The 18,543-nt window shown below is 38.5% G+C and overlaps 1 protein-coding gene across 1 annotated transcript in view; it reads left to right on the plus strand.

Moving 5' to 3' along the window:
• The first annotated feature begins 5,437 nt into the window (after positions 1–5,437).
• Positions 5,438–18,543, plus strand: part of RNF11 (ring finger protein 11) — a 40,339-nt gene continuing 27,233 nt past the window's right edge. The window contains exon 1 of the mRNA XM_025935374.2: positions 5,438–6,044. Coding sequence (XP_025791159.1) covers positions 5,922–6,044 — 123 coding nt within the window. The 5' untranslated portion in view covers positions 5,438–5,921. The remainder of the gene's footprint in view (positions 6,045–18,543) is intronic.

Below are 18,543 nucleotides of genomic sequence, written 5' to 3' on the forward strand. Positions count from 1 at the left end.
TCAAAAATCAAACTGAAATACCATTTACATTAGCAACTCCCCCAGATTAAATACTTATGTATAAAGGTACCAAAATATGTACAAAATCTATTTGAGGAAAACTATAAAATTCTGGTAAGTGAAATCAAATAAGAACTAAATAAATGGAAATATAGTCTATATTCATGAATAGGAAGACTCAATATTGTCACGATGTCAGTTCTTTCCAACTTGATCTAAATTTGATATAATCTCAAACAATATCCCAACAAGTTATTTTGTGGATATCAACACCTGATTCTCCATTTTTATGGAGAGGCAAAAGACTCAGAATAACCAGTAGATTATTGAAGAAGAAGAACAAAGTTGGAGGACTGATGCTACCCTACTTCAAGACATACTACAAGGCTATAGTAATCAAGACAGTGGTATGGTATTGACAAAAGAATGGACAAATAGATCAATAGAACAGAATAGAGAGCCCAGATAGTCCTATAGAAATATACTAACTGATCTTTAACAAAGGAGTAAATGCAAGCAATACAATGGAGAACAGATAGTCTTTTCAACAAAAGTACTAGAACAGCTACACACCCATATGCAAAAAAAATGGATCTAGACATAGACTTTACACCCTTCACAAAAGTTAACTCAAAATGATTCACATCTAAATGTAAAATGCAAATATATAAAACCCCTAGAAGATAGCGTAGAAGAAAATCTAGATGACATTAGGTTTGCAATGACTTTTTAGATACAATGCATAGCACAATACATGAAAGAAAGAAGGATAAGCTGGACTTGGTTAAATTTAAAAATTTCTGCCATGTGAAAGCCAGTGTCAAGAGAATGAAAAGAGAAGCCACAGACTTGAAGAAAACATTGCAAAAGATACATCTGATAAAGGACTGTTCTCTAAAATATGTAAAGAACTCTTAAAACTCAACAAGAATATAAACAACCCTCTTTTTAAAAAAATGGGCCAAACATTTTAACACAAATGTCACCAATTAAAATATACAGATGGCAAATAAGCATATGAAAGGAAAATTTCAGATATATGGAAATTCAACAACAAGTTACAACTATACACCTATTAGTATGGTCAAAACCCAGTATACTGACAACACCAAATTCTGGTGAAGATATGGAGCAACAGGAACTTTCATTCATTGGTAAAGGTGATGCAAAATGTTACAGCCACTTTGGAAGATAGTTTGGTACTTTCTTACAAAACTAAACATATTCTTAGCATACAATCCAGCAATTGTGCTCTTTGATATTTGCCAAAAATAATTGAAATCTTATGTCTACACAAAAATTTGCAAACAGACTTTTGTGAGAGTGTAAAATGGTACAGCTGCTGTGGAAAATAATGTGGCAGTTCAAAAAAAAAAAAAAAAAGAAAGAAAAAAGAAACATAGAATTACCATGTGATCCAGCAGTTCCACTTCTGGGTATATGACCAAAGAATTGAAATCAGTATCTCAAAGAGATATTTGTACACCCATGTTCATAGCATCATGATTCATAACAGCTAAAACATGTATCCATCAATGGATGAATGGATAAGCAAAATGTGGTATATAAATACAATAGAATATTATTCAGCCTTAAAAAGGAAGGAAATTCCGCAAAATGATACAAGGATGAACCTTAAAGTCAGTCACAGAAGGTCAAATACTGTGAGATACTTAGTCAAAAATCATACAGACAGAAAGTAGAATGGTAGTTGCCAGTAGCTGCAGAGAGAAGAGGATGGGAGTTATTGTTTAATGAGTAGTTTTGATTTTGTAAGATGAATAAAGATCTGAAGATGGATCCTGGTGATGGTTGCACAATATTATGAGTGTTATTTAATTCCACTGAACTGTACACTTGAAAATGGTTAATGTGGTAAATTTTATGTTAAGTGTATTTTACCACAATGAAAAACTGGGAGGAAAAACCCTGTGCATGGATGTTTATAGCAGCTTTATTCATAACTGTCAAAACTTGGAAGCAACTAAGATGTCTTTCAGTGTAAACTATGGAACATTCAAAGAGTGGAATATTACTCAGTGCTAAAAAGAGATGGGGTATCAAGTCATGGACAGACATGAAAGAACCTTAATTGCATATTACTAAGTGAAAGGAGATAATCTGAAAAGGCTCCGTGCTGTATGATTCCAACTATATGACATTTTGAAAAAGGTAAAACTATGGAGACAGTAAAGAATCAGTGATTTCCAGGGGCAAGAGAGGGATGAATAGGTGGAACACAGATTTTTAGGTCAGTGAAACTATTCATTATGATGTTATAATGATGGATACATATTATAAATTTGTCCAAACCCATAGAATGTACAACAGCAAGAGTAAACCCTAATATAAGCAAGGATTTTGTGTGTTAGTAATGGATCATTATAGGTTCATCAATCAAGGATTCTGTGTGTTAGTAATGTGTCATTGTTTGTTCATCAGTTGTAACAAATGTACCACTCTGATGTGGGATGTTGATAATGGGGAAAAGTATGCACGTGTAGGGGAAGGCTGCATATAGTAAATCTTTGTACCTTCTGCTCAATATTGATATGAATCTAAAACTTATCTAAAAAATAAAATCTATTTTTAAAAATCCAGCTCAATAGAAGATACCAGATTATCATATCTCCTGCATTAGATCTCTTGCTGTCAGAGAAAACCAGAGCCAGACAGAAGTTAACATGGTGAAGGCAAATTTTACTCAGGAGCTGTTGCAATAGGGGAAGGGAGGCCTCACGATAGAACTGAATCCAATTCTGAATACAAAAAGGACAAGTGTGGATTTATGGGCAAGGAACAGGGTGGGATCAGTGGATGGAAAATTACTAAGAGGAAATATCAGGGATAAGGGGAATTCTAGTTAAACCTTCTTGATAGGATTTTTGCTGAAGGCAGGCTAAGTTTGTCAGATACAAGAATGGGGGGTTCTGGCTAAACTGACTTAGCTAGATTCTTGCTAAAACTGGAATCAGTGGGCCAAGGACAGAACCCATGTTTATGACCTTGAGGACTTTGGAGAAGCCTGACTAGACTTAGGTCAAGGAGAGTCTTTGTCACTGTAACAGTCTTGGTTACTATTTTCAATTTTAAATTATGTTTTGTGATTAGGTCACACTCTGGTCTATAGGGCACTTTCCATGGGCTCCTTTCTAAAGCTGGGTTAGGAATATCATTGATCAACTACTTCCTTACATGTGGATGCCAAAGGCATTCGAGATGTTTTCCCCCATTCCCTTGATTGTACAAACTGAGGAATACCAGGATGAAAAAAGTTGTAGTCTTTTCCCAAAATCTAACAAAGGCAACTGGTATATGATTCAAATCCTGGCGCTAGCCCTGAAGAGCCATGTGAAACCATGTTTCTATTCTTACAAAACAGGAACACCAATATACACCTTTCTGGGCTCTTACATATCTGGCTCAGGCTAATACATGTCAGTTATGACTATATATTTAAAATTGTGTTAAAATAATTATACACAATATAATACAATAATAGATCCCATCTATTTTCTATCATTATATATGTTCCAACTAAGTGAAATCAGGGACAGCTACATGAAGAAAGTAGTTTTTATTGAGGGTCTTAAAAGGTACCTGGATTCAACAGAAGGAAAGAGCATGGCAAAAGGTCAGAGGTGGAGAAGCATAGTGAGAATTGAGGGCATAGCAAGTAGTGTGCAGATGGCTGGAGTGTAGGATGCCGGGTTGGAATTGGAGTCATAGGGGACATAAAAATGGGACCAAATGCTACAAGGCCTTAATGCCATGATAAATTTCTGAACCACAAGTCTATGAATGCTCTCTGGTCACATTTTTCATGGCAGTAGTGTGGAGGATGGATCGATGGTGCAGAAGCAAGGGCTTCATTAAGAACCTATTTCGATAGTTCAGAGGAGACTAGGAAAATGGCAATAGTGGGGGGTGGGGTGAGAAGAGGCAAATGCTTGAAATTTTTCTTGCAAGGGATCCAATGATTTCACTTTTCAAGCTAGAGCAATAATAATTCGTGGGGATGTGTGAAAAGATTCTGATACAAATGTGGCAATAGGGATACCATAGGGATACCATATTTAGGGGGGAGCTATTAACAGGAAGCAAGGCAGGTCTTGAAGAAGAGAGAATGCAGAAAAAAGGTTATATTTAATATGGGATATGAGTACATTTAAGTAAGTAATTTTGTAGAATAGGGACTTCAAAGTCAGAGCACTCAGGCCCATACCAGTTTAACAGAGTCCTACCTCCAAGAATCCTTTCTGATCCTCACCCAAATGGTCTAATCACTCTCCTTAGGGCTCTCTAAAAACCTTTGGTTGGGGGAGGTAGAAGGACTCATCTGTTTGTCTTCCCAGGAGGACTCTGGGCTCCATTAGGGACAAGCCAGGTCTGATAAATCAGTTTCCCTAGTGCCTACACAGGGTCTGGTGAGGGGTGGGGGGAATCAGTAAATGGTGAATAAAAGAAAGGGAGTCAAGACCCACTTCTTGCTTTCTGGGAGCATTCTCATCTTTCTTGTTTCCTTCCTTTGCACACATTGCTTCTTGGGCTTTTTGTTCATTCAACCATGAAGAGGGCCTACTCTACCTTAGGCAATGTGCCAGGCCCTGCACAGAGGAGGGACAGATGATTCAGCTTGATCAGGCTGTGACAGGGAAAGGCTTAGGGACTGAGAGCACAGAGAAGGCGACTAACCCAGACTGAAGGGTTAGGCAAAACAAAGTTGAGTTTAGGAAGGACAAGTGGGAATAATGGTTAGCCTGACGGGAGGTAGAAGGTCAGGAGTGAGGGAGAAATGATAAGTCAGGGAAATAATATGGGTAAAGGCCTCAGCCAGTGGAAACAGTCTTCTAAGTTTTTATCTAGACATCCTGGAGTTTAGAGTATTTGAGCGGACAATGCTGCTAATGAGATTGGGGAAGTAGTCAGATTTGTAAACCATTTAAGAATAGTCATAGCACTCACAACAGTTTCACGAAGCCATTGAAGGTTTTAAATGAATGACATGATCGAATTTATACTCTTAAAAAATTATCCAATTGTGAAAATAGTGGATTGGTTCACTAGTGAGCTTGGACTTTATTCTGAAGGGATAAAGGGGAAAAAGCCATTTAACATTTTAACCATGGGAGTGACACATTCGGATAAGGGTTTATAAATAGATCACTTGGCAGAAGGAGGTGAGAAGACTGTCAAAACAGTGCACAGGTAAGAACTGAGACAAGCGGGGAGGGAGAAGTGGATGTGGGGAGACATGGGAGACTGGCAGGAGGTTTCTGAGTCAGGTTTCAGGCCAACTGTCAGAGAAGCAGACACTGACGCAGCCCAGAGAACAGCTGAGGGAGGCGGGGAGGGGGGCGCGGCCGCGCAGCGGGAGCCGCCCACGGCTCCCGGCGCCGGGGGCGGGATCAGAGCACGCACGGCGGCATGACGCAGAACCGCAGCTGGCCTCGTTCTGGGCGCCGCCGCCGCTTTGAGGCGGAGTAGGATGAGGCCCGCGGCCGCGGCTCCGGCGTCGGCAGGGGCAGCAGCAGCTGAGGCAGCAGCTGAGGCAGCCGAGACGGCCGCGCCCCCCCCTCCTGACCTGGATTAGGCCCAGCAGCTCCGTGGCCGCCGCCGCCCCGCGGGGGGGCGGGGTGGGGAAGTGTTTCGTCTCCCCGCCCCCCCCCCCCCCCATTGCCGCCTCGCAGGAGGCAACCGCCGCGACCCCAGCGGAGCCCGCGGCCCAGCCTTGAGCCCCCACTCCCGGGGGCTGGCATGAGCGGCCCTTCGGCGGCACCGGGGGGCGGGGGAGCCGCCGCCGCCTGAGCCCTGGCCTGCCGTCCGACCCCACCTCGCTGACCGAGGCTGACCGCGGAGCTTGCGAACGACCCCGCCACTGCTTTCTTCCTCCCCCAGATCACACATCTTAGCTCCGGAAGATGGGGAACTGCCTCAAATCCCCCACGTCGGATGACATCTCCCTGCTTCACGAGTCTCAGTCCGACCGGGCTAGTTTTGGCGAGGGAACGGAGCCGGATCAGGAGCCGCCGCCGCCATATCAGGTAGGGGAGGGTGTGTGTTGGGGAGGAGGGGGTGCGTGGAGTAGAGGCAGCTCCGGGCAGAGATTGAGGGGACTTCGGGACTGTCACTGCTCCTGGTCTTGGCAAGGCCTGGCTTGAGGGGCGTCGACCCTCTTAGGCCAGGATCTGAGGGTGACTACTCCCTACTCCCAGTTGGGGGGAATCCTTCACCTCCCCTCAGGTACGGTGTGGGGATGGTATTCTCTGTCCTTGAGTTCTGGGATCCGAGTATGTGATCCCCTTGGCCAGTGACTGGCGGTTCGCTTGTGAATTTGGGAATGCCTTCTCCTTTTATGTTTAAATCGTGGAGTCTGAGCTGTGAGGTTTGGGGATGATTTCCTCATCGCAGCGCCAGCTGGACTATGTGTTCTGGATAGGTGGTTGCCCCCCACCCCGTTTATATTATGCTGTATGTTCATCTTCTCCTCCCTCCCCTTTCCCCTGTGTGTGTTTGTTAATTGGATCTGGTAGGTGTTCATTTCTGCTACAAGAGAAAAGATCTTAAAGTGGTTTTATTCCCAGCAACGTTAAGAGTTACTTGTTTATATATACGTATTTTTAATCCCTCCTCCTTTTGCTCCACCCCTATGACACACCTTGTAAACGCGCTGGTTCAATAAAACTTGATTATCTTGAACTTTGGAAACCTCTAAACTTGACTTAAATGCCTTCTGTTAATCCCTTTGTGTCCAAGTCTTGCTCCTGAATGGTTTCATTGCTTTTTGTAGAGCAATCAGCAGTCCCATCTGTTTACACAATTAATGAAAAGCTAAGACCTCTTGAACTCAAAATAGATACATAGATGTTATAGTCCATAATATATATAAAAACCTTTCCTCTACTTTTCACTTTTAAATGAAATTGTTAAAAAGTTTTTTCCAGAGGGCCTTGGATAGTTAAGTGGCTTAATTTTTTTTCTTGAAGGAGATTTAGTTTTCTAACTGGGCAGTCTCCTTTGTTGTTTCATGTGGTGACATCATTATCTAGTGTTGTTCTTTTTTCATTCCTGTGTAAACCAGTGTCTCATCACACCAGAAAAACCTGATCACATATGCTGGTTTTCCAAATAAAACCCACAGGGGCTTTCATATACACCAGTAAAGTCCAGTCTTAAAATTGTGACATACAGAAGCCTCCATGACTTATCTCTCACTTTTCTGTATTCCAGGCCTACCTAATACATCATCCTGTTCACCTCTCTCTCTGCCTTTGCTCCAGTTGCTCCCTTTGCTAGTATCCCTTCCCCCAAGGTCGGCCAGGTGAACATCTAATCCTCTTTAAGGACTCAGCTCTCCTGTTACCTCTGTCCAGTCTCTGCATTCCCCTCCCTTCCTCTGTGAATCCATTACTCCCTTGTTTCCCTCTTTCAGACCCTCTATTCCATAAGCAGCACATAACACTTGGGTGTTAATATCCTTGTTTAGTACATGAATGTTTCATCCTAAAGGCATTTCCCTCCTTACCTAGTGTAAATTGCATGCAGGTGGGGACCCTGCATCTGTTATTTCCCCAGCATCTGGTTCATAATACTCAGTAGTTTGAGGTAAGTGAAGACTATAAGCCCTTGAGAACAAGGACTGTGTCCTCAATGCTTTGTGAAATTACTGGCACTTAAGAAGCACTTATGTTGAATGAATTAATGAATTTGAATTCAGTACTGTGTGTTTTATAAGTTCATACACCTGTTTCTTCCAAACATTGTCACAGGGAAGTCTTAATCTTTGTGATTCTTTAAAGATTTCACTCCTCATTTCCCTCAAATACTATAGGACAGTATGCTTATTTCAGTCTCATGAGCAAATTTTTTTGAGGTATGATTTTTATTTCAAAATCTCTTTCCATGCTCCCTAATCCCTTTCCAGACAAATTTACTGTCTTGACTTAACTGCCCTTTTTCTCATCCTTATCATAATACAGTGTTATGGATAACTTCTGTGGAATTTATGGGAATTGTATTTGCCTTTTCCAGGAGGAATAGATGATAATGAGAAGTTTTTTGGTGTCATGAAGGAACATTTTTTGAAACATGTTATTTGTGACTGGGAGTTTTTGTGGTTGCCCTTTCCTGAAGTGAATGACGCACATACTGATAAGCCAGTTTGGTATCAATTGAAAGAAAATAATTTCTTTAAAAGATGGGAGCATAAAAAAAACTTGTAGAAAAAACTTTTTCCCCTCCCAAAGGAAATAAGATTTTTAGTAATGATTTATTTAGATGATCTAAGAAACACAAGTCCAAGGGCAATGATTTATACATTCAGTAGACAGAAGTAACATTTTTTTCTTCAAAAATAGTATATAATTAACAGAGCTACAGGAGTTATTAGCTTATTTCTTTAAAGAATAGTCTCAGGGACACCTGGGTGGCTCAGCTGGTTAAGTGTCCAGACTCTTAATTTCAGCTCAGGTCACCTCATGGTTTATGGGATCAAGCCCCACCTTGGACTCTGCACTGAAAGTGCAGAGCCTACTTGGGATTCTCTCTCTGCCCCTTGGGCGTGACCTCTCTCTCTCTCTCTCAAAATAAACATTAAAAAAAAGGTCTTAACTGCAGTAGGATTTTTTAAAATTCAGAAAGGCAATAGCTGGTTGTAAGGGAGCACACTTAGTATTTTTCTGTAGTTGGTAGTTTAAGAGATGTCCTTTGTGTTTGTAGTGCATGAGATTCATGTATGCCAAGAACTTTATATACTAAACTTCTCAGTTCCACTTATTTCCTATTAGCAGTATCTGATTTATTTTATTTATGTTTAAAAAGTAAATACTATACCATTATGATAAGTTTATAGGAAGTACCTGTTTCTTTCCTGGATTTGTTTAGTATCCTCCTAACTGGTCTCCCTGCATTCACCTTTGTCTTCCCTATAGTCTGTTCTTAACCCAGCAGCCAGAGTGATTCTGGTAAAACAGATCTTGTCACTCGACTCAACCTTCTGTGGATCACCATTTCATTCACAGTAAAAGCCAAATTCCGTAGTGTCCCATAAACCCTACATAATCTTTATACCCCCACATATATCTCTTGATGCCTCTCTTACTATTCCTCCCCTGCTGGCTTCTCTTTTACCTTCTCTGGACTGCTTGTTTCTAGGATACTCCCAAGACGTGTGTATTCCTTGGTTGTTTTTATGCCTGGAGTACTCTTCCCCAGGTATTACTGTGGCTGACTCCCTCACTTCCTTCAAGTCTTCACTTAAATGACACCTTCATAAACCCTCTCTGAACACCTTAAGTTAAAATTACAACCTACCCCAACACCCTGGAATTCTCCCTTACCCTGTTCTATTTTTTTCCCCATAGTGTTTATCACTCTCTAACACACTGTCTTAACTATGTGTATTGCTTATTATCTGTCTTCTCCCACTAGGGCTAAGCTTCTTAAGGAAAGTAACAGTAACTGGCATACATTAGGCCCTCAATTATTGGTTGAATGAGTGGATTTTTTTTTTAATTTATTCATTTTTTGAGAGAGCGTGAGTGGGGGAGGGGCAGAGAGAGAGGGAGACACAGAATCCAAAGCAAACTCCAGGTTGTGAACTGACAGCACAGAACCCAACGCAAGGCTTGAACTCAATGAGATCAGTCGACTTAACCTACTGAACCACCCAGGCGCCCAGAATGGATTTGTTTTAAATGAATTAATATATTTTGAGGCCAATGCAGTTTAATGTCTTGTAGGAATTATGCATATTCCTAGTGCCTTCATTCTTTTATTATGGATCATTTTCAAGCAATCCTAAAAATAAAATTTCAGTAATATTAAATATAGTAATTGGTTTAAAATAATTATAAAATTATTTAGGGTTTTTTTCCCCACTGTATTCTATAACAAAATGTTTTTTTATCAGAAACTATTTGAATTCTTGTCCTTAAAGAAATGGGAGGGAAGAGGTTAGAGCTTTTCTTGAATTATAAGGTAAAAACAAAGAAATTGGGCACACCCTATACTCTCTCCTTCCTGAATCTTTAAAAAGAATACAAAGGAAATCTGCCAATCAAAGACAGTCTTAGAACGGTTGTGAGAGGGAAGATAAATCATGAAAGGCTGGGGTATGAAGGTCCATAAGAGGAAAGGTCAGCTGGTAGCCCAATACTGAAAGGTATATATGAACAGGTTTAAGACCTCCCTCCATTTATCATAGGATAATTCAGGAGTAGCACTTTGTTAAAAAGCTTAATATTCATAGAGCAACAACAAAAGCTGCTTTACAGTATTTCTATCTTAATACTGTGTATATATTTATATAAAGATTGGTACCTCAGTTTTGCAGTGGTTAGTTTGGGATTTACTGATCTCATCATCCTGTCGTATACTTTAATTCATTTGGGATTTTAATATCAGAAGAAAATACATTATTGTTAATACAGCAGTGAGTGCAATTGTAGCTCTGAATTTGGAGTCAGATGGATCTGAGTTCCAAGCCTGATTGTCACCTACGTGTAAAATAAGTTAACAGATTATATTGTGTTTTAAGGAACTTCTTTCATGAATAACAACATTTTGGATATTTCAATTTTTTTTAATATTTATTTTTGAGAGTGAGAGTGAGTGAGTCTGAGTGGGGGAGGGGCAGACAGAGGGAGACACAGAATCCAAAGCAAGCTCCAGGCTCTGAACTGTCAGCACAGAGCCTGATATGGGGCTCCAACCCATGAACTGTGAGATCATGACATGAGCTGAAATCCTCAACCGACCGAGCCACCCAGGTGCCCCAACATTTTGGATATTTCAAATTGTGACTGAATAAAGCTTTCTTCAAGATACTTAAAAAAAAACAAAAGGCTTAGATTTGTTTGGAACTCATTAAAAGTAACCCATCTTCTTTAAAAATCTAGAATATAATGAAATAACTGCATTTATTTTTAAGTATTAAAATTAATACCTTGTAATAAATTAATACCTGTAATAAAATTAATACCTTGTTTTTCTGGTAACAATGTGAAGTTAAATTTAGGTATTTGAAGATTTTTTTTATGTATTACATTTTCTCTGACTCTTTGGTGGAAATTACCTCAATTTGTATTTCACACATCTTCATCTTATTATTTGACTTAAAAAAAAATTACTTTGTGTGATATTTTATCCCTCCCCTCTTAAAGTTTTCTTTTCCTTAAAGTGCAGATCAGCTCCAATCTCTTTGACACAGCCTTCCCTGACCATTTTTGTTTGTAGTATTTTTGTTCATAATATTTATCTGGAAATCATGTATTGCTTGATTAGTTCTTAGTGCTTTAACAATGATTATTTTTCCAAATTAGTTACTTTAAAAATGAGAATGATGTGTTAAGATTTTAAAAATTTCTCAGTGGAGTGGAATGGCATTGTACACATTGTAGATACCTAGTGCCTAACTTAGAACTGTGCCTTTCCCCTTTTATACTGTTAGCATCATGATTGAGGTCCTCTAATGGTCTCCTCTCTTCCCCATTCATTTCATTCTTCAATGCTTGATAAACCTATCTAGATCAGATCCCTTGCCTCTTAATCCATAATGATTCTTCATGACTTACTACTGAAGATCTCTGTATTAGCAATCAAAGTCATGATCTGGCTCCTAACATACTTTTCCAGCTTTTTGTGGTCTTGCATACAACTTCTACTTGAGTCAGCCTGAAAAGTTTGCTATATTCTGTATATGCGTTCTGCTTTCTTGCTGTCGCTCTTCGGTTCCCATTGCCCAGAATTCTCTTCCTTAATTGTTCCTGGTATAAATTCTAGTTTTCAGGGTCCAGCTCAAATGCCATGAATCCTTTTCTGATTTCCCCAATTTGAATAACATCTTACTCTGAACTCCTTTAGTACTTTACCACTATTAGGACACTTTACCCTTCCTATTTGATTTTATTTATAACAGTGTCATACCTCTTCTGTGAGACTACAACTCTGATTCATCTTTGCATTCCTAGAGCTGTGCTTTTCACATAGCAGGCACTCAAATACTTGAATAAATGTGAAAATCAGTTACTGGATTTTTCTGTTAAGTGGGAAGTTTTATGGTTGTTTGCTTCTATATGAATTGTTCCAGAATCCTGTGCCTTTGGCCTTTGTACTTTAAAGGATTCTGCTGTTTGTGTCTACCACATTATCTGTTTTATCTGTATACATTTTTGTTCTGTCACTTCTAATTTATAAAGTATATGAACTTTTTCATTTGAGATTGGTTTGTGTTCTGGTGGTTTAGCTTGCCTTGGTTTGTTTGTTTGTTTTTTGTTTTTTGTTTTTAAAGACACTGCTTATTTGTTACCATTGTTGCAAGGGTTTTGTTTATTTGTTTATGCCTGAAACCCATTCTGGGTGTTCTTTAATTAAGGCTGATTCTTTGCCATTAAGAATGTACCTACCTTTAAGAGTAGGACAGTTTACATGTCACAGTTTAATTCTAGAGCTAATTATAGGGTAACTTGAGAAGATAGGGGTAATGAGTTACTTGTCCATAAGATCTGAGAAGTTGACTTCCTTAAAATATTGAGTTAATACTTTCTAGAAACATCCATATTTTGTAAAATTTCAATTATTAAAATCTTAGTATAATACTTTAGGTAGAATGAGAGTCTTCTTTTTAAAGATCTTAATTTTATTTGGCTTCTAAATAGAAAAAGTGTCACAGAATGACTAGTATAAGTTCTCCCTTCAACTTGTGCCACTTTTTCTCTTTTGTCTTCTGTCTTTACTATGTCTTAGCCAAGTTAAATTCTGTAAATGAGGAGGGGAATGAAAGGAAGATAATTGTAAATACAATTAGAATTAGATGTTATATTTGTCATCTTGCCTCCAGCCATTTCTGAATATAATTATCTTCTGTGTATAACCTTCCTTCAAGCAAAGAGTTAGGGATGATCTTTTTCTCTCCTGTATTCAAATAGGCTATTAAATAGGCTGTAACAAATTTTTAGAAGTTGATTCCTTTCCAGTAACTTTTAATACTGAATATAACAAATATTTATGATAGTTAACATGCTCAGAATTCAGGATCTTTGCAATTGGTATATAAATGAAGTGGTAGAGATAATAAAGACTAAGAGTGGAAATATGAGTGAAAGAGAAGGCAAAACTGGCTAATAGCCAAAGTATGTGTTTTTAATGGCAAAAGAGATTGCTACATGCAATTGAAAAGTAAAGCGATAACAGAGAACTAAATATATTCTGCTCTTGGATAATCTGCCTGGCCTTTTGATTCTGATATTCAACTTGGCTTTATGATATGTTCCTTTTGAGTCTTAGAGTTCCTTATTTTAACTGATCAGTAATACTTTTGAGTTCAATTTAATATGAATGCATATATACGTATCTTTTAATTAAATAGCCAACATGGAGTGTGCTCCCAGAGGCCAGTTGAGTAATTATCTTGTTACTTAACCCAGAGAGCATATCTTAAAGTAACTAAGGGATATGAAATTGTGGGAACGAAGAAAGCAATCCTGCAGATATATTTGTTTCTAAATTTATTAAAACTTTTCTGAATTCTTACAAAACTGAATGGTTTTAAGAAGAGTGAAACTTGTATAACTGGCCCAGCTAGTTAAAATTACATGTAATGGAGGCCCATGGGTGGCTCAGTCGGTTAAGTGTCTGACTTTGGCTCAGGTCATGATCTCGTGGTTCGTGAGTTTGAGCTCTGTGTGGGGCTCTGTGCTAACAGCTCAGAGCCTGGAGCCTGCTTTGGATTCTGTCTCCCTCTCTACCCCTCCCCCACTGGTACTCTGTCTCTCTCTCTCTCTCTCTCTCAAAAATAAACATTAAAAACATTTCTTTTAATTCCATGTAATTTTGTATAAAAATTTCTTTTAAATTTTTTTTTTTTTTATTTTTGGAGTGGGAGCAGAGAGGGAGGCTCCATGCTGTAAGCACGGGGCTCAAACTCACAAACCATGACCTCATGACCTGAGCTTAAATCAAAAGTTGATGCTTAACCAATTGAACCACCCAGGCACCCCAACAATTTAATTCTTATATTTGTGGGGGGAAAAGCAGTTTATCATAAACCGAATAAGTAAGGCTTTAAAGATAAAAACCAGGACACTCCATAACAGTCTTTTTTTTTTTTTTTAAATCAGTCAGCAAGTTTATGTTACGCCCAAGGGGAAAGGAAAATGAGCCCTTTACCCCTAAGGAGCTACCATTTTATTTTAGTTAAGGGGATGAGATTAATGGATGTACAGGAAGCATTTGTTAGTCTGATGAAACAGTATATACTGAATGAAGTATTAAATTGATGTAGACTTTGGAAGTTGGGGGATCAATTTTGTGATACAGCAGTGAATCACAAATTTACTTTTTAGCTTCTGAAGATTTCAGGTGAAGTCTTACATGAACATTGGTGTAAGATATGGAATAAAAACAAAAGAGTTGCCCTGAATAAAATATGAGTGGGGGATCTTGGAGCCAAAAGAGTAATCAGTAGGTGGTGAACATGAATTTAGAGAGAGTTGTATAATTGTGTTACATTAAAGTAATAATATACGTGTGTAAATAAATTTTTTTATTTATTATGTACACTGAAGAGTATATCTTTAACAGTATATAACTAATAGTATCTTAACTATATAGCCCGGTGAATTTTTGCATGTTATAACCACCATCAAGATACATAGCCTGTTTCTAACCCGAGAAGTCTCCCTCATACCTCCTCCAACAGTCAATATCCCTTTGCCAAAGACAACCACTATTTTTTTAAGTTTATTTATTTTGAGAGAGTTATCTTTAACATAACTAATAGTATCTTAAACTGTATAGTCCAGTGAACTTCTACATGTTATAACCACCATCAAGATGTATAGCCTGTTTCTAATCCCAAAAGATTATACTCATATTTCCTCCAACAGTCAGTACCCCTTTGCCAAAGATAACTGCTATTTTTTCTTTTAAAGCTTATTTATTTTGAGGCAGAGTATTAGCAGGGGAGGGGCAGAGAATGGGAATGAGAATCCCAAGCAAACCCTGCAGTGTCAGCACAGAGCCTGATGCGGGGCTCCAGCTAATGAACTGAGATCATGACCTGAGCCAAAATTAAGAGTTAGATGCTTAACCAACTGAGCCACCCAGGCGCCTGATAGCTGCTGTTCTGACCTTATCACCATATTCGTTTTGCCTAGTTTTGAACTTAAATAAAATAATAGTTCATTCAACATTCAATATATGAATAACATAAAATTCATTTATGTTATTTATGTAGCAGTAGTTTATAATTTTCTTTTTTTTTTTTTTTTTCAACGTTTTTTATTTATTTTTGGGACAGAGAGAGACAGAGCATGAACGGGGGAGGAGCAGAGAGAGAGGGAGACACAGAATCGGAAACAGGCTCCAGGCTCTGAGCCATCAGCCCAGAGCCTGATGCGGGGCTCGAACTCACGGACCGCGAGATCGTGACCTGGCTGAAGTCGGACGCTTAACTGACTGCGCCACCCAGGCGCCCCAGTAGTTTATAATTTTCAGTGCTGTATTCAGCTGTATAAATCTACATTTTTTCAATCCATTCTATTGATGTATATTTGGGTTCTGTTAGCTTTTGACTATATAAATCTGCTGTGACCATTCTTTTTATGTACATAATGTACATACTATTTTATTTTGGGTATATAGTCTTTCCCACAGCGTTTTATTACAGAATTTTTAAAAAATAAAGAAGTTGACAGAATTGTTTGAACACGCATATTCCTATGACTTAGATTCTGTGCATTTTGCTATTTGTTTTAACGCATATCCATCTCACCTATCAATCCATCTTATTTGTCGATGCATTTCAGAATAAATCGACAAGTAGTTTTCCAAAGTGGTTTATCAATTTACACTCCTATCAGCTATGTATGAGAGTTCTGTTTGCTCTACATCCTTACCAGCACCTGGTAGTATCAGTCTGTTTTATTTTAGACATTTTGTTAAGTGTGTAGAAGTCTTTTCATTGTGGTTTTAACTTGCATTTCCCCAGTGAGAAATGCATACCAATATGCTTACTAGTATGTGGTCTTTTGTCGCTGGCCTTTTTCACTTAGCATAGTTTTTAGGATTCATCTGTGTTGTAGCATGTATTAGGACTTCATTCCTTTTTATTGTGAAATAATTCCATTGTATGAATCTACCACATTTTGTTTAGCCATTGTTCAATTAATGAACATTTGGGTTTCCACTTTTTGGCTGTTAGAACACTGCTATGGACATTTGTGTAAAAGTTTAAAAAATTTTTTTTAACATTTATTCATTTTTGAAAGGCAGAGAGAGACAGAGCGCAAATGGGGGGAGGGGCAGACAGAGAGGGAGACACAGAAACAGAAGCAAGATCCAGGCTCCGAGCTATCAGCACAGAGCCCGATGCAAGGCTCGAACTCATGGACCACAAGATCATGACCTGAGCCGAAGTCGGCCACTTAACCGACTGAGCCACCCAGGCGCCCCTGTGTAAAAGTTTTAAATGAATGTGTTTTCATTTCTCCTTTTATACACCTGTTAGTGGAATTGCTGTGTCATGATTCCATGTTTAACCTTTTCAGGAACTACCAGACCATTTCCAAAGTACTTTTACCATTTTATATTCCCACCAGCAGTGCACAAGAGTTCCAATTTTTGCACATAGTTGCCAAAGCGTATTGTCTGCTTTTATTGTAGCCATCTTAGTGGCTATAAAGTGGTATCTCATTGTGGTTTTGATTGCATTTCCCTGAAGGCTAATAATGTTGAGCATGTTGGGGTACTTGGGTGGCCCAGTTGGTTGAGTGTCCAGCTTGATTTCTGCTCACATCAGTGAGATTGAGCCCTGCATTAGGCTTTGCACTGGGCGTGAAGTCTGCTTAAGATTCTCTCTCTCCCTTTGCCCCTCTTCCCTGCTCGTACACTCACTCTCTCTAGAAAAAAAAAAATGTTGAGCATCTTTTTATGTGCTTGTTGGCATTTGTATATCTTCTTTGGAGAAGTATTCAAATTCTTTGGCTATTTTCATTCTTTAATTTTATTATTTTTTTGGAAAGAATGCAAGTGGGGGAGAGGGAGCGGGGGGGGGAGAGAGAGAGAGAGAGAGAGAGAGAGAATCTTAAGTGGGGCTTGATCCAACCACCCTGGGACCATGACCCAAGCTGAAATCAAGAGCCAGATGCTCCACCAACTGAGCCATCCAGGCACACCCCCTTTGTCTATTTTTAATCAGGTTGTCTTTATTATTGAGTTGCTTGCAAGAGTTTTTTATATATTCCAGTCCCTTGTAAGATATTTGATTTGCAAAAAAGTTTTCTACCATTTTGTTGGTTTTTTCACTTTCTCAGTGGTGTTATTTGAAGCACAAAAGTTAATTTTTTTGAAGTCCAATTTATTTTTTCTTTTGCCATTTGAATTTTTGATGTTGTGTCTAAGAAGTTTGGCCAGACCAACAGTCAAAAAGATTTACTCTTTTGTTATATTTTCAGTTCTCACATTTTAGGTATAGATTCATTTTGAGTTAATTTTTCTGAATGGAAGGACCAAATTTATTCTTTTGCAAGTGACTGTCCTGTTACAGCACCATTTGTTGAAAAGAGTATTCATCCCCTGTTGTCTTGTCATTCCTGCCCCTAATCAATCGTCCATAAATACAGGGGTTTATTTCTGGACTCTTCAGTTATGTTCCATTGATTTTTATATCTATCCTTAGTGCTAATACTACACTAATTGTAATACGTTTTGAATTCAGAAGTGTGAATTTTCCAACTTTATTCTTATCATTCAACATTGTTTTGGCTATTCTTAGTCCCTTTTAATTCCATATGAATTTTAGGATCAGCTGTCAATTTCTGTAAATAAGCCACCTGGGATTTTGATAGGGCCACTTGAACTTTTTTTTAAGTGAATGTACACTGAAACATCATTTTCATCCAAAGTCCATAGTTTATATTAAGGTTCACTCTTTGTGTACATTGAGTTTGAACAAGGGTATAATGACATAGATCCACCATTAGAGCATCATTCATAACAGTTTCCCTGACCTAAAAAAATCCTCTATGCTTCACCTATTCATCCCTCCCTCCTTCTGATCCCTGACATCTACTGAGCCTTTTACTTTCACCATAGTTTTGCCTTTTCTAGGATGTCATATAGTTGGAATCATAGAGGATGGGGCCTTTCCAGATTGTCTTCTTTCATTTAGTAATATAAAATTAAAATTCCTCCGTGTCTATCCATGGCTTAAGAACTCATTTCTTTTTAGCACTGAATGGTATTCTGTTTTCTTGATGTACCACAGTTTATCCTTTTACCTACTAAAGGACATCTTGATTACTTCCAAATAGTACTTATGAATGAATAAAGCTGCTATGAACATCCACATGTACATTTTTGGGTGGACATAAGTTTTCAACTCCTTTAGGTAAATACCATGGAACACAGTTGCTAGATTGTATGTGGTTAAGAGTATGTGTGTTTTTGTAGGAAACTGCCAAACTTCTTATAGTGGCTGTGCCACATTGTATTCCCACCAGCAGTGAGTGAGATTTTCTATTGCTCCACATTTGATACTGTCAG

This window comes from Puma concolor, chromosome C1, assembly GCF_028749965.1.
Source record: "Puma concolor isolate L17-30 chromosome C1, mPumCon1.1.hap2, whole genome shotgun sequence".
Classification (NCBI taxonomy): Eukaryota; Metazoa; Chordata; class Mammalia; order Carnivora; family Felidae; genus Puma; species Puma concolor.